The sequence below is a fragment of the Oncorhynchus gorbuscha genome, linkage group LG09 (assembly GCF_021184085.1).
Source record: "Oncorhynchus gorbuscha isolate QuinsamMale2020 ecotype Even-year linkage group LG09, OgorEven_v1.0, whole genome shotgun sequence".
Lineage (NCBI taxonomy): Eukaryota > Metazoa > Chordata > Actinopteri > Salmoniformes > Salmonidae > Oncorhynchus > Oncorhynchus gorbuscha.
The window spans coordinates 53111800-53125376 of NC_060181.1; the positions used below are offsets into that span (position 1 = coordinate 53111800).

The 13577-nt window shown below is 43.5% G+C and overlaps 1 protein-coding gene across 1 annotated transcript; it reads right to left on the reverse strand.

Moving 5' to 3' along the window:
* Positions 1-359: 359 nt before the first annotated feature.
* Positions 360-8835, reverse strand: LOC124043754 (collagen alpha-3(VI) chain-like). The gene is made up of 12 exons (XM_046362681.1): positions 8762-8835; positions 7851-8450; positions 7118-7714; positions 6397-7008; positions 5486-6085; positions 4753-5349; positions 4032-4643; positions 3121-3720; positions 2389-2984; positions 1668-2279; positions 757-1356; positions 360-620 (listed from the first exon to the last, which is right to left on the reverse strand). The coding sequence occupies exons 1-9, from the start codon at positions 8820-8822 to the stop codon at positions 2581-2583; spliced, it is 4683 nt and encodes a 1560-aa protein (XP_046218637.1). The 5' UTR covers positions 8823-8835; the 3' UTR covers positions 360-620; positions 757-1356; positions 1668-2279; positions 2389-2580.
* Positions 8836-13577: the final 4742 nt, after the last annotated feature.

A 13577-nucleotide genomic window follows, 5' to 3' on the forward strand; every position in this document is an offset into this window, starting at 1 on the left:
CCTAGATAACGCATCCGTTCTTACCTATGACTGTTGGGGTTTTGGGTGTGGCCTCAACTTGTACAGTTATGAGTGTGGAGAAAAACTGCTCCTGGATGCTGGGGAGGTCAGTGAATTCAGAAACAGACTGGGAAAAACTAGGATCAGTGGCAATCCCTTGAACCTCTCTGCTGGAATTTCTGGTTCCAATGCCAAAGATCAAGACCCCGCTGTCTTTCAGGGCAGAAGCTGGTATGTCAACATTATCACTGGACCTTCCCCACTCAGCAGTATCAGCATCTGAGGGACGCCCTCTTGGCTTCTGCTTCCAGAGGAGGCAGTAAGGACGTTGACCCTTACGTATTGGAGGGCTGCCCCAGTGTTAAGGGGTCTACCTCCTCTGTGCCTCAGACTTCTCACAGTGTTAAGAATGTCCTCCTTTGTGGTGTATGTGTTCAGATAGAAATGAACTTCTTGATCTCTACCGTACTGGACAACAGAAATGCGGTCTTTGTCTCCTCCCACATTGAGTTTCCCCACTACTCGCTGAACAAAATCACGCATTGCTGGGAATCCATTCCTTGTGCCATCAGAACCATCCACAAGGAATACCACATCCTTTCTGGAGGTGTCATGATCAACTGAGAAAATAAAAAGATTATGTCAATCAGACAGTTGAAATGTGGGGCTTGTGGTCAAATTATACCGTTGTTTCTAAGACTCAGCTGACATTTTACTAACACTTCCTGACTCTCAATTAACAGTGATGACACATACCTAAATCTGTTGTCGATTCTGGCGTAACGTCAATAACAACTGACTCCACCAAGGACAGAAGTTGCTGCTGGATGTTTGGAAGGTCAGTGAAGTCAGAGACAGACAGAGCGTAACTGGGATCATGTGATATCCTCTGCAATTCTCTGCTATCAGAGCTCCTTGTTCCAATTCCAAAGATCAAGACCCCAAGCTCCTTCAGAGCAGAAGCTGGAGTGTCAACATTGTCAAAGGACCTTCCACCACTCAGCAGAATCAGTAACTGTGGAACACCTTCAGTGCGTCGACTTCCGGAGGAGGCAGTCAAGACATTGTCTCTCACATACTGGAGAGCTGCTCCAGTGTTGAGAGGTCTCCCACCTTTGTGTCTCAGACCTCTTACAGTGTTGAGAATCTCTCCTTTTGTTGTGTATGTGTTCAGATAGAATTGGGCGGCTGGATCTCTACTGTACTGGACCACAGCCACGCGATCTTTGTTCTCATCCACACCGAGTGTCTCCACTACTCTTTGAACAAAGTCCCGCATTGCTGGGAATCCACTCCTAGTGCCATCAGATCCATCCAGCAAGAACACGACATCCCTCCTGGGAGCCTGACTCTCAACTAGAGAATGTGAATGTTGAGAAAAAAGAGTTTTATTAAATGATGCATAGATAGGTAAGGGAAAAACAGGACAAAGCTGCTTCCTTCACATGTCAGTCATCCTTTTCCCTAATCTCAAACAACCATTCAAAGAAAGTGTCAATGTGTGCATTGGACTGAGTGCTATCATAGAGAACATTCCTACAGAGGTATGAAATAAATCCAACATGAAAGGCCTCGGGAGGTATCTACCTAAAATGTCAAAGCTATCAAATACTGAAATCCTGATGTAAGAGTGAAAATGGAACTGATCACAACCATATTTATCTTACCTAGGATTGTTGGTTTTACTGTTGGTGTCATGGTTGTGACCTGTACAATGACAGTGCCCATAGCAGAAAGAAGCTGCTGTTGGACGTTGGGGAGGTCAGTAAATTCAGACACGGAAAGAGCATAACTGGGGTCATAGGATATTTTTTGTAATTCTCTGCTATCAGAGCTCCTTGTTCCAATTCCAAACACCAAGACACCAAGCTCCTTGAGAGCAGACGCTGGTGTATCTACATTGTCAAAGGACCTTCCACCATTCAGCAGTATCAGAATCTGTGGAACACCTTCAAGGCGCCTACTTCCGGAGGAGGCAATAAAGACATTGTCCCTGACATACTGGAGAGCTGCCCCAGTGTTGAGGGGTCTCCCTCCTTTGTGCCTCAGGCCTCTTACGGTGTCCACAACGTCTTCCTTTGTTGTGTAAGTGTTCAAATAGAAGTGGGCCTCTGATTCTTTGCTATACTGGACCACAGAGACTCGATCTCTGTTCTCCTCCACAGTGAGTTTCTCTACCACTCTTTGAACAAAGTCACGCATTGCTGGAAAGCCATTCCTAGTGCCATCAGAACCATCCAGCAGGAATACTACATCCTTTCTGGCAATGCTTTGGTCCACTAAGAGTTTCAGAAACAAAACAGAAAATATGTTAGCATTGCTTCAATGAACCTGAGACTGAAATATGTGTGTTGTTTTAGTTGTCCTAGATAACGCATCCGTTCTTACCTATGACTGTTGGGGTTTTGGGTGTGGCCTCAACTTGTACAGTTATGAGTGTGGAGAAAAACTGCTCCTGGATGCTGGGGAGGTCAGTGAATTCAGAAACAGACTGGGAAAAACTAGGATCAGTGGCAATCCCTTGAACCTCTCTGCTGGAATTTCTGGTTCCAATGCCAAAGATCAAGACCCCGCTGTCTTTCAGGGCAGAAGCTGGTATGTCAACATTATCACTGGACCTTCCCCACTCAGCAGTATCAGCATCTGAGGGACGCCCTCTTGGCTTCTGCTTCCAGAGGAGGCAGTAAGGACGTTGTCCCTTACGTATTGGAGGGCTGCCCCAGTGTTAAGGGGTCTACCTCCTCTGTGCCTCAGACTTCTCACAGTGTTAAGAATGTCCTCCTTTGTGGTGTATGTGTTCAGATAGAAATGAACTTCTTGATCTCTACCGTACTGGACAACAGAAATGCGGTCTTTGTCTCCTCCCACATTGAGTTTCCCCACTACTCGCTGAACAAAATCACGCATTGCTGGGAATCCATTCCTTGTGCCATCAGAACCATCCACAAGGAATACCACATCCTTTCTGGAGGTGTCATGATCAACTGAGAAAATAAAAAGATTATGTCAATCAGACAGTTGAAATGTGGGGCTTGTGGTCAAATTATACCGTTGTTTCTAAGACTCAGCTGACATTTTACTAACACTTCCTGACTCTCAATTAACAGTGATGACACATACCTAAATCTGTTGTCGATTCTGGCGTAACGTCAATAACAACTGACTCCACCGAGGACAGAAGTTGCTGCTGGATGTTTGGAAGGTCAGTGAAGTCAGAGACAGACAGAGCGTAACTGGGATCATGTGATATCCTCTGCAATTCTCTGCTATCAGAGCTCCTTGTTCCAATTCCAAAGATCAAGACCCCAAGCTCCTTCAGAGCAGAAGCTGGAGTGTCAACATTGTCAAAGGACCTTCCACCACTCAGCAGAATCAGTAACTGTGGAACACCTTCAGTGCGTCGACTTCCGGAGGAGGCAGTCAAGACATTGTCTCTCACATACTGGAGAGCTGCTCCAGTGTTGAGAGGTCTCCCACCTTTGTGTCTCAGACCTCTTACAGTGTTGAGAATCTCTCCTTTTGTTGTGTATGTGTTCAGATAGAATTGGGCGGCTGGATCTCTACTGTACTGGACCACAGCCACGCGATCTTTGTTCTCATCCACACCGAGTGTCTCCACTACTCTTTGAACAAAGTCCCGCATTGCTGGGAATCCACTCCTAGTGCCATCAGATCCATCCAGCAAGAACACGACATCCCTCCTGGGAGCCTGACTCTCAACTAGAGAATGTGAATGTTGAGAAAAAAGAGTTTTATTAAATGATGCATAGATAGGTAAGGGAAAAACAGGACAAAGCTGCTTCCTTCACATGTCAGTCATCCTTTTCCCTAATCTCAAACAACCATTCAAAGAAAGTGTCAATGTGTGCATTGGACTGAGTGCTATCATAGAGAATATTCCTACAGAGGTATGAAATAAATCCAACATGAAAGGCCTCGGGAGGTATCTACCTAAAATGTCAAAGCTATCAAATACTGAAATCCTGATGTAAGAGTGAAAATGGAACTGATCACAACCATATTTATCTTACCTAGGATTGTTGGTTTTACTGTTGGTGTCATGGTTGTGACCTGTACAATGACAGTGCCCATAGCAGAAAGAAGCTGCTGTTGGACGTTGGGGAGGTCAGTAAATTCAGACACGGAAAGAGCATAACTGGGGTCATAGGATATTTTTTGTAATTCTCTGCTATCAGAGCTCCTTGTTCCAATTCCAAACACCAAGACACCAAGCTCCTTGAGAGCAGACGCTGGTGTATCTACATTGTCAAAGGACCTTCCACCATTCAGCAGTATCAGAATCTGTGGAACACCTTCAAGGCGCCTACTTCCGGAGGAGGCAATAAAGACATTGTCCCTGACATACTGGAGAGCTGCCCCAGTGTTGAGGGGTCTCCCTCCTTTGTGCCTCAGGCCTCTTACGGTGTCCACAACGTCTTCCTTTGTTGTGTAAGTGTTCAAATAGAAGTGGGCCTCTGATTCTTTGCTATACTGGACCACAGAGACTCGATCTCTGTTCTCCTCCACAGTGAGTTTCTCTACCACTCTTTGAACAAAGTCACGCATTGCTGGAAAGCCATTCCTAGTGCCATCAGAACCATCCAGCAGGAATACTACATCCTTTCTGGCAATGCTTTGGTCCACTAAGAGTTTCAGAAACAAAACAGAAAATATGTTAGCATTGCTTCAATGAACCTGAGACTGAAATATGTGTGTTGTTTTAGTTGTCCTAGATAACGCATCCGTTCTTACCTATGACTGTTGGGGTTTTGGGTGTGGCCTCAACTTGTACAGTTATGAGTGTGGAGAAAAACTGCTCCTGGATGCTGGGGAGGTCAGTGAATTCAGAAACAGACTGGGAAAAACTAGGATCAGTGGCAATCCCTTGAACCTCTCTGCTGGAATTTCTGGTTCCAATGCCAAAGATCAAGACCCCGCTGTCTTTCAGGGCAGAAGCTGGTATGTCAACATTATCACTGGACCTTCCCCCGCTCAGCAGTATCAGCATCTGAGGGACGCCCTCTTGGCTTCTGCTTCCAGAGGAGGCAGTAAGGACGTTGTCCCTTACGTATTGGAGGGCTGCCCCAGTGTTAAGGGGTCTACCTCCTCTGTGCCTCAGACTTCTCACAGTGTTAAGAATGTCCTCCTTTGTGGTGTATGTGTTCAGATAGAAATGAACTTCTTGATCTCTACCGTACTGGACAACAGAAATGCGGTCTTTGTCTCCTCCCACATTGAGTTTCCCCACTACTCGCTGAACAAAATCACGCATTGCTGGGAATCCATTCCTTGTGCCATCAGAACCATCCACAAGGAATACCACATCCTTTCTGGAGGTGTCATGATCAACTGAGAAAATAAAAAGATTATGTCAATCAGACAGTTGAAATGTGGGGCTTGTGGTCAAATTATACCGTTGTTTCTAAGACTCAGCTGACATTTTACTAACACTTCCTGACTCTCAATTAACAGTGATGACACATACCTAAATCTGTTGTCGATTCTGGCGTAACGTCAATAACAACTGACTCCACCGAGGACAGAAGTTGCTGCTGGATGTTTGGAAGGTCAGTGAAGTCAGAGACAGACAGAGCGTAACTGGGATCATGTGATATCCTCTGCAATTCTCTGCTATCAGAGCTCCTTGTTCCAATTCCAAAGATCAAGACCCCAAGCTCCTTCAGAGCAGAAGCTGGAGTGTCAACATTGTCAAAGGACCTTCCACCACTCAGCAGAATCAGTAACTGTGGAACACCTTCAGTGCGTCGACTTCCGGAGGAGGCAGTCAAGACATTGTCTCTCACATACTGGAGAGCTGCTCCAGTGTTGAGAGGTCTCCCACCTTTGTGTCTCAGACCTCTTACAGTGTTGAGAATCTCTCCTTTTGTTGTGTATGTGTTCAGATAGAATTGGGCGGCTGGATCTCTACTGTACTGGACCACAGCCACGCGATCTTTGTTCTCATCCACACCGAGTGTCTCCACTACTCTTTGAACAAAGTCCCGCATTGCTGGGAATCCACTCCTAGTGCCATCAGATCCATCCAGCAAGAACACGACATCCCTCCTGGGAGCCTGACTCTCAACTAGAGAATGTGAATGTTGAGAAAAAAGAGTTTTATTAAATGATGCATAGATAGGTAAGGGCAAAACAGGACAAAGCTGCTTCCTTCACATGTCAGTCATCCTTTTCCCTAATCTCAAACAACCATTCAAAGAAAGTGTCAATGTGTGCATTGGACTGAGTGCTATCATAGAGAACATTCCTACAGAGGTATGAAATAAATCCAACATGAAAGGCCTCGGGAGGTATCTACCTAAAATGTCAAAGCTATCAAATACTGAAATCCTGATGTAAGAGTGAAAATGGAACTGATCACAACCATATTTATCTTACCTAGGATTGTTGGTTTTACTGTTGGTGTCATGGTTGTGACCTGTACAATGACAGTGCCCATAGCAGAAAGAAGCTGCTGTTGGACGTTGGGGAGGTCAGTAAATTCAGACACGGAAAGAGCATAACTGGGGTCATAGGATATTTTTTGTAATTCTCTGCTATCAGAGCTCCTTGTTCCAATTCCAAACACCAAGACACCAAGCTCCTTGAGAGCAGACGCTGGTGTATCTACATTGTCAAAGGACCTTCCACCATTCAGCAGTATCAGAATCTGTGGAACACCTTCAAGGCGCCTACTTCCGGAGGAGGCAATAAAGACATTGTCCCTGACATACTGGAGAGCTGCCCCAGTGTTGAGGGGTCTCCCTCCTTTGTGCCTCAGGCCTCTTACGGTGTCCACAACGTCTTCCTTTGTTGTGTAAGTGTTCAAATAGAAGTGGGCCTCTGATTCTTTGCTATACTGGACCACAGAGACTCGATCTCTGTTCTCCTCCACAGTGAGTTTCTCTACCACTCTTTGAACAAAGTCACGCATTGCTGGAAAGCCATTCCTAGTGCCATCAGAACCATCCAGCAGGAATACTACATCCTTTCTGGCAATGCTTTGGTCCACTAAGAGTTTCAGAAACAAAACAGAAAATATGTTAGCATTGCTTCAATGAACCTGAGACTGAAATATGTGTGTTGTTTTAGTTGTCCTAGATAACGCATCCGTTCTTACCTATGACTGTTGGGGTTTTGGGTGTGGCCTCAACTTGTACAGTTATGAGTGTGGAGAAAAACTGCTCCTGGATGCTGGGGAGGTCAGTGAATTCAGAAACAGACTGGGAAAAACTAGGATCAGTGGCAATCCCTTGAACCTCTCTGCTGGAATTTCTGGTTCCAATCCCAAAGATCAAGACCCCACTGTCTTTCAGGGCAGAAGCTGGTATGTCAACATTATCACTGGACCTTCCCCCACTCAGCAGTATCAGCATCTGAGGGACGCCCTCTTGGCTTCTGCTTCCAGAGGAGGCAGTAAGGACGTTGTCCCTTACGTATTGGAGGGCTGCCCCAGTGTTAAGGGGTCTACCTCCTCTGTGCCTCAGACTTCTCACAGTGTTAAGAATGTCCTCCTTTGTGGTGTATGTGTTCAGATAGAAATGAACTTCTTGATCTCTACCGTACTGGACAACAGAAACGCGGTCTTTGTCTCCTCCCACATTGAGTTTCCCCACTACTCGCTGAACAAAATCACGCATTGCTGGGAATCCATTCCTTGTGCCATCAGAACCATCCACAAGGAATACCACATCCTTTCTGGAGGTGTCATGATCAACTGAGAAAATAAATAGATTATGTCAATCAGACAGTTGAAATGTGGGGCTTGTGGTCAAATGATACCGTTGTTTCTAAGACTCAGCTGACATTTTACTAACACTTCCTGACTCTCAATTAACAGTGATGACACATACCTAAATCTGTTGTCGATTCTGGCGTAACGTCAATAACAACTGACTCCACCGAGGACAGAAGTTGCTGCTGGATGTTTGGAAGGTCAGTGAAGTCAGAGACAGACAGAGCGTAACTGGGATCATGTGATATCCTCTGCAATTCTCTGCTATCAGAGCTCCTTGTTCCAATTCCAAAGATCAAGACCCCAAGCTCCTTCAGAGCAGAAGCTGGAGTGTCAACATTGTCAAAGGACCTTCCACCACTCAGCAGAATCAGTAACTGTGGAACACCTTCAGTGCGTCGACTTCCGGAGAAGGCAGTCAAGACATTGTCTCTCACATACTGGAGAGCTGCTCCAGTGTTGAGAGGTCTCCCACCTTTGTGTCTCAGACCTCTTACAGTGTTGAGAATCTCTCCTTTTGTTGTGTATGTGTTCAGATAGAATTGGGCGGCTGGATCTCTACTGTACTGGACCACAGCCACGCGATCTTTGTTCTCATCCACACCGAGTGTCTCCACTACTCTTTGAACAAAGTCCCGCATTGCTGGGAATCCACTCCTAGTGCCATCAGATCCATCCAGCAAGAACACGACATCCCTCCTGGGAGCCTGACTCTCAACTAGAGAATGTGAATGTTGAGAAAAAATAGTTTTATTACATGATGCATAGATAGGTAAGGGAAAAACAGGACAAAGCTGCTTCCTTCACATGTCGGTCATCCTTTTCCCTAATCTCAAACAACAATTCAAAGAAAGTGTCAATGTGTGCATTGGACTGAGTGCTATCATAGAGAACATTCCTACAGAGGTATGAAATAAATCCAACATGAAAGGCCTCGGGAGGCATCTACCTAAAATGTCAAAGCTATCAAATACTCAAATCCTGATGTAAGTGTGCAAATGGAACTGATCAAAACCATATGTTTCTTACCTAGAATTGTTGGTATTACTGTTGGTGTCATGGTTGTGACCTGTACAATGACAGTGCTCATAGCAGAAAGAAGCTGCTGATGGATGTTGGGGAGGTCAGTAAATTCAGACACTGAGAGAGCATAACTGGGGTCATAGGATATATTCTGTAATTCTCTGCTATCGGAGCTCCGGGTTCCAATTCCAAACACCAAGACCCCATGTTCCTTGAGAGCAGAGGCTGGTGCCTCCACATTGTCTCTTGACCGTCCACTACTTATCAGAATGAGTATTTGTTTCACCCCCTCCAAGTATCTACTCCCAGAGGAGCTTGTAAAGACATTTTCTTTCACAAACTTCAGAGCTGCTCCAGTATTAAGGGGCCTTCCTCCTTTATGTGAGAGCCCTCTCACAGATTTCAACATGTCTTCCTTTCTCAGAAATGAATTCAAATAAAAATGTGCCACTGCCAAGTTACTAAATTGTACCACAGCCACTCTGTCATTGTTTTCTTCCACGTTGAGATTTTCAATGAATTTGTGGAGGAAATCACGAATTGCTGGGAATTCTTTTCTGGTGTTATCTGATCCATCCAGAAGAAACACAATATCTCTCCTATTTCCGTCATTTCCCACTGTTTCCACTGTCCAATAAACCATAAATTAATGCAATACATAAAACAATTCAATAAAAAACATATGACCTGTTTAAAATTTAAATAATTGATGTTGTTCTTTTCAAAAATCAAATAAAGATATTCAACATCTACAGTAAGTCACCAGTACAGTTTAATATTTCTTACCAACTCTCGTTTCCTCTTGTGGTCTCACTTGAGCAAGATGTGTCTCCAAATTTTTCTGGATGTTTTGAAGGTTTGCAAAATCAGGGACTGAATAAGAATAATTTGGAAGAGATGATATTGATTGCATTTCAACCAAATCAGTCATCCTTGATCCAATCGCAAATGTTACAACCCCCAAAGTCTTGAGTGCCCTGGAAGGACCTCGAGGAGAATCTCTAGATCTGCCACCAGTCAGTAGCACTAGGATCTGTTGAGCACCCTTGTGACGTCTACTTCCAGCATTATTAGTAAAGACATTGTCCTTCACAAACTGGAGGGCTGTGCCAGTATATTGAGGCCTCCCGCCTTTTGGTCTTAGATTTCTGACTGCTGTAAGCACATCATCTCTTGTCTTGTAAGAATTCAGGTTAAAGTTCACTGCTGCACTGTTGCTGTACTGAACAACAGCAACTTGATCTTTTCCTTGGTCCACATCAAACTTTTCCACCACTTTCGCAACAAACTCTCGTATTTCTGTGAATCTGCTCCTAACATCATCAGATCCATCAAGGAGGAAAACAATGTCTCTTTTCACACTGGTGCCTTGAACTAGAATGAAAATGAACCAAAATCAGCTAATTGTGCACAGTACATAATATACATTTCATGCTACAGTATAAGCTACATACTATATTTTGAAAATGATTGAAAAACAACTTATTTTATAAATGTTTTCAAAGAAATTGCTTGATATTGTACTCCGTTTCACTTACCTAAACCTGGTCTTGCTGCATCTTTGTGAGAGACAATTGCTGAGAGTAACTGTTGTCTAACAAGAGCGAGGTCAGAAAACTCTCTCAGAAGATATGCCTGATTAGGACTGTATGCAATGCTCTGCATCTCCGCTCCATCTGCGTCTTTGACCCCAACAGTCAAAAGCACAATCCCATCTGCCTTCAGACTCTCCGATGGAACCAGAACATCATCCTGAGATTTCTCCCCACTTAGCAGTATCAGGATCTGAGGAATGCCCTCTTGGAGTCTGCTTCCAGAGGAGGCAGTAAATATATTGTTTTTAACAAAATCAAGAGCTTCCCCAGTGTTGAGGGACCTTCCTCCTTCAATATTGATATTGCGTACTTTTGCCATGATATCACTCTTAGATGAGTATGTGTTCAATAGGAAATTAGTGGTGGGTTTGTCACTGTACTGGATCACAGCAACATGTGTTTTGTCAGGCCCGATTTCGAAATGTTCAACAAATTGCCCAAGAAAATCACGTATTGATTGGACACTTTCTCGCATCTTATCAGATCCATCAAGTAAAAATACAACATCGACCCCATCCACCAACTGGATATCTGATGTCAACAAAGTTGAATTGTCTAAAATGAGCAAAAATAATAATTAGGTCCATATATACTGCACATCTGTTCTGAAATCAAATCGTTTTGTATTCAATAGTATGTCAATGCTGCTCTCTAATACTGTGATTTAAAATACATTCTCAGTAAACTACTGTAAATGTATTACAATCTTTGATTTAAAAAGCCTTAAGTGACAATGAAATATACACTACCGTTCAAAAGTTTGTGGTCAATTATAAATATCCTTGTTTTTGAAAGAAAAGCACAATTTTTGTCCATTAAAATAACATCAAATTGATCAGAAATACAGTGTAGACTTTGTTAATGTTTTAAATGACAATTGTAGCAGGAAACGGTAGATTTTTAAAAATGGAAAATCTACATAGGCGTACAGCGGCCCATTATCAGCAACCTTCACACCTGTGTTCCAATGGCACATTGTCATAGCTAATCCAAGTTGATCATATTAAAAGGCTAATTGATCATTAGAAAACCCTTTTGCAATTATGTTAGCACAGCTGAATATTGTTATGCTGATTAAAGAAGCAATTACAACTGGCCTTCCTTAGACTAGTTGAGTATCTGGAGCATCAGCATTTGTGGGTTTGAGTACAGGCTCAAAATGGCTAGAAACAAAGACCTTTCTTCTGATACTCATCAGTCTATTTGTGTTCTGAGAAATGAAGGCTATTCCATGCGAGAAATTGCCAATTGGTACAATGCTGTGTACTACTCCCTTCACAGAACAGCACAAACTGGCTATAACCAGAATAGAAAGAGGAGTGGGAGGCCCTGGGGCACAACTGAGCAAGAGGACAAGTACATTAGAGTGTCTAGAAGGCCAGCATCCCGGGGTCGCCTCGTCACTGTTGACGTTGAGACTGGTGTTTTGCGGGTACTATTAAATGAAGCTGCCAGTTGAGGACTTGTGAGGCATCTGTTTCTCAAACTAGACACTCTAATTGTCCTCTTGCTCAGTTGTGCCCCGGGGCCTCCCACTCCTCTTTCTATTCTGGATAGAGCCAGTTTGCACTTGGATTAGCTAACACAATGTGCAGGAGTGATGGTTGCTTATAATGGGCTTTACAATGTCTACACTGTATTTCTGATCAATTATATGTTATTTTAATGGGGGGGGGAAAGCTTTTCTTTCAAAAACAAGGACATTTCTAACTTACCCCAAACTTGAACGGTAGCGTATCTTAATAATCTTACCAATGCCAGTTGAAATATCAGGTGTTTCCTTAACACCACTCATTACAGCAGCCACGGAAGAGTGTATCCCGTCAAGCTTGTTAAAATTGGCAACAGAAAAAGAGTGTGCTGGTGTAAAAGATATGCTTTGTAACTCCAATGTATCAGCATTCCTTGTTCCGAAGCTAAATGTTCTTACTCCATCCCCTCTCAATGACTGCGCAGGTCCCCTTAAGTCATTACTAGATCTCCCACCACTGAAAACAAATAGATATTGAGGCACACCCTCTGCACGTCTGCCTCCAGCTGAAGCAGTAAAGACAGTGTCTCTCACAAACTGCAGTGCTGTGCCAGTGTTGAGGAGTCTTCCAACTTTGTGCCTCATGGATCTTATTGAATTAAGCACATCATTTTTAGAAGAGTATGAATTCAGATAGAAATTGGGTGTGGCATCCCGACTGTACTGAACAAGGGCCACCCGGTCGCCATTTTCCTCCACATTAAGACTCTCCACTACTTTCTCTGCAAAGCGGCGAATCCCAGCAAAGCCAGTTCTAGAGTCGTCAGATCCGTCAATGAGAAATACAACATCCTTTTTGTCAGATTCTGAAATGAAGATAAAGAATGGTTGCAGAGAGAAAGGAAAGCCACTTTTCTGACAGGGCAAAGAAGCAAGGTCATTGCTAGCATAACCTTATTATTTTAAGGAGAAACACCTTAGACACACATCTATATTTTCCTCAAAGGACATGTAATAACATAGATACGATCCTTTACCAGAATACAGAGAACACATGCCATTACAGAAAAATAGAAATGGCTACAGCTTACCAAAATGTATGGTAGGGACGGTTGGCACTAGTTGATGGGATGCTTCTGTTAACAATGACAACAATTCTCCCTGAATTGTGGGAAGGTCTTCGAAATCAGTAATGGAAAGGGCGTAATTAGGTTCATGAGATATCGTTTGTAGTTCAAGGGTATCGGCATCTCCTGTGCCAATACAAATTGAAATTACTCCCATTTCTTTGAGCTTTGTGACAGGGGTTCTGATATCATCTCTCGATCTTCCACCACTCAGCAGTATCAGTATCTGTGGAACACCTTGCAGGCTTCTACTTCCATTGGAGGCAGTAAAGACATTGCTCCTCACGTACTGGAGAGCTGTTCCAGTATTTAGAGGACTTCCTCCTTTGTGCCTCAGACCTCTTACGGCATCAAGAACAGAATATTTTTTTGAATGCATACCCAACTTGAAATTGACCTCTGCTGTGTCACTATATTGAACCACAGACACATGATCTTTGTTCCCATCTACATTGAGTTTTTCCACAACTCTCTGAATAAAGTCTTGAATATCTGTAAATCTTCTTCGGGAATCATCCGAACCATCAAGTAAAAATACAATGTCCCTCCTGGTATCATTTGATGCATCTATAAGCATTTACAAAATTGGTTAATAACATTTTGCATATACATTTAGGGAATTCAATAAA

Excerpts from the sequence above, each read along its gene's own strand:
- LOC124043754 (XM_046362681.1), bottom strand. The coding sequence starts at position 8,822 with ATGAGCACTGTCATTGTACAGGTCACAACCATGACACCAACAGTAATA. Across the intron at positions 5,350-5,485 it reads AGAATCGACAACAGATTTAG|TTGATCATGACACCTCCAGA; the intron begins GTATGTGTCATC and ends TTATTTTCTCAG. Across the intron at positions 3,721-4,031 it reads AGTAAAACCAACAATCCTAG|TTGAGAGTCAGGCTCCCAGG; the intron begins GTAAGATAAATA and ends CACATTCTCTAG.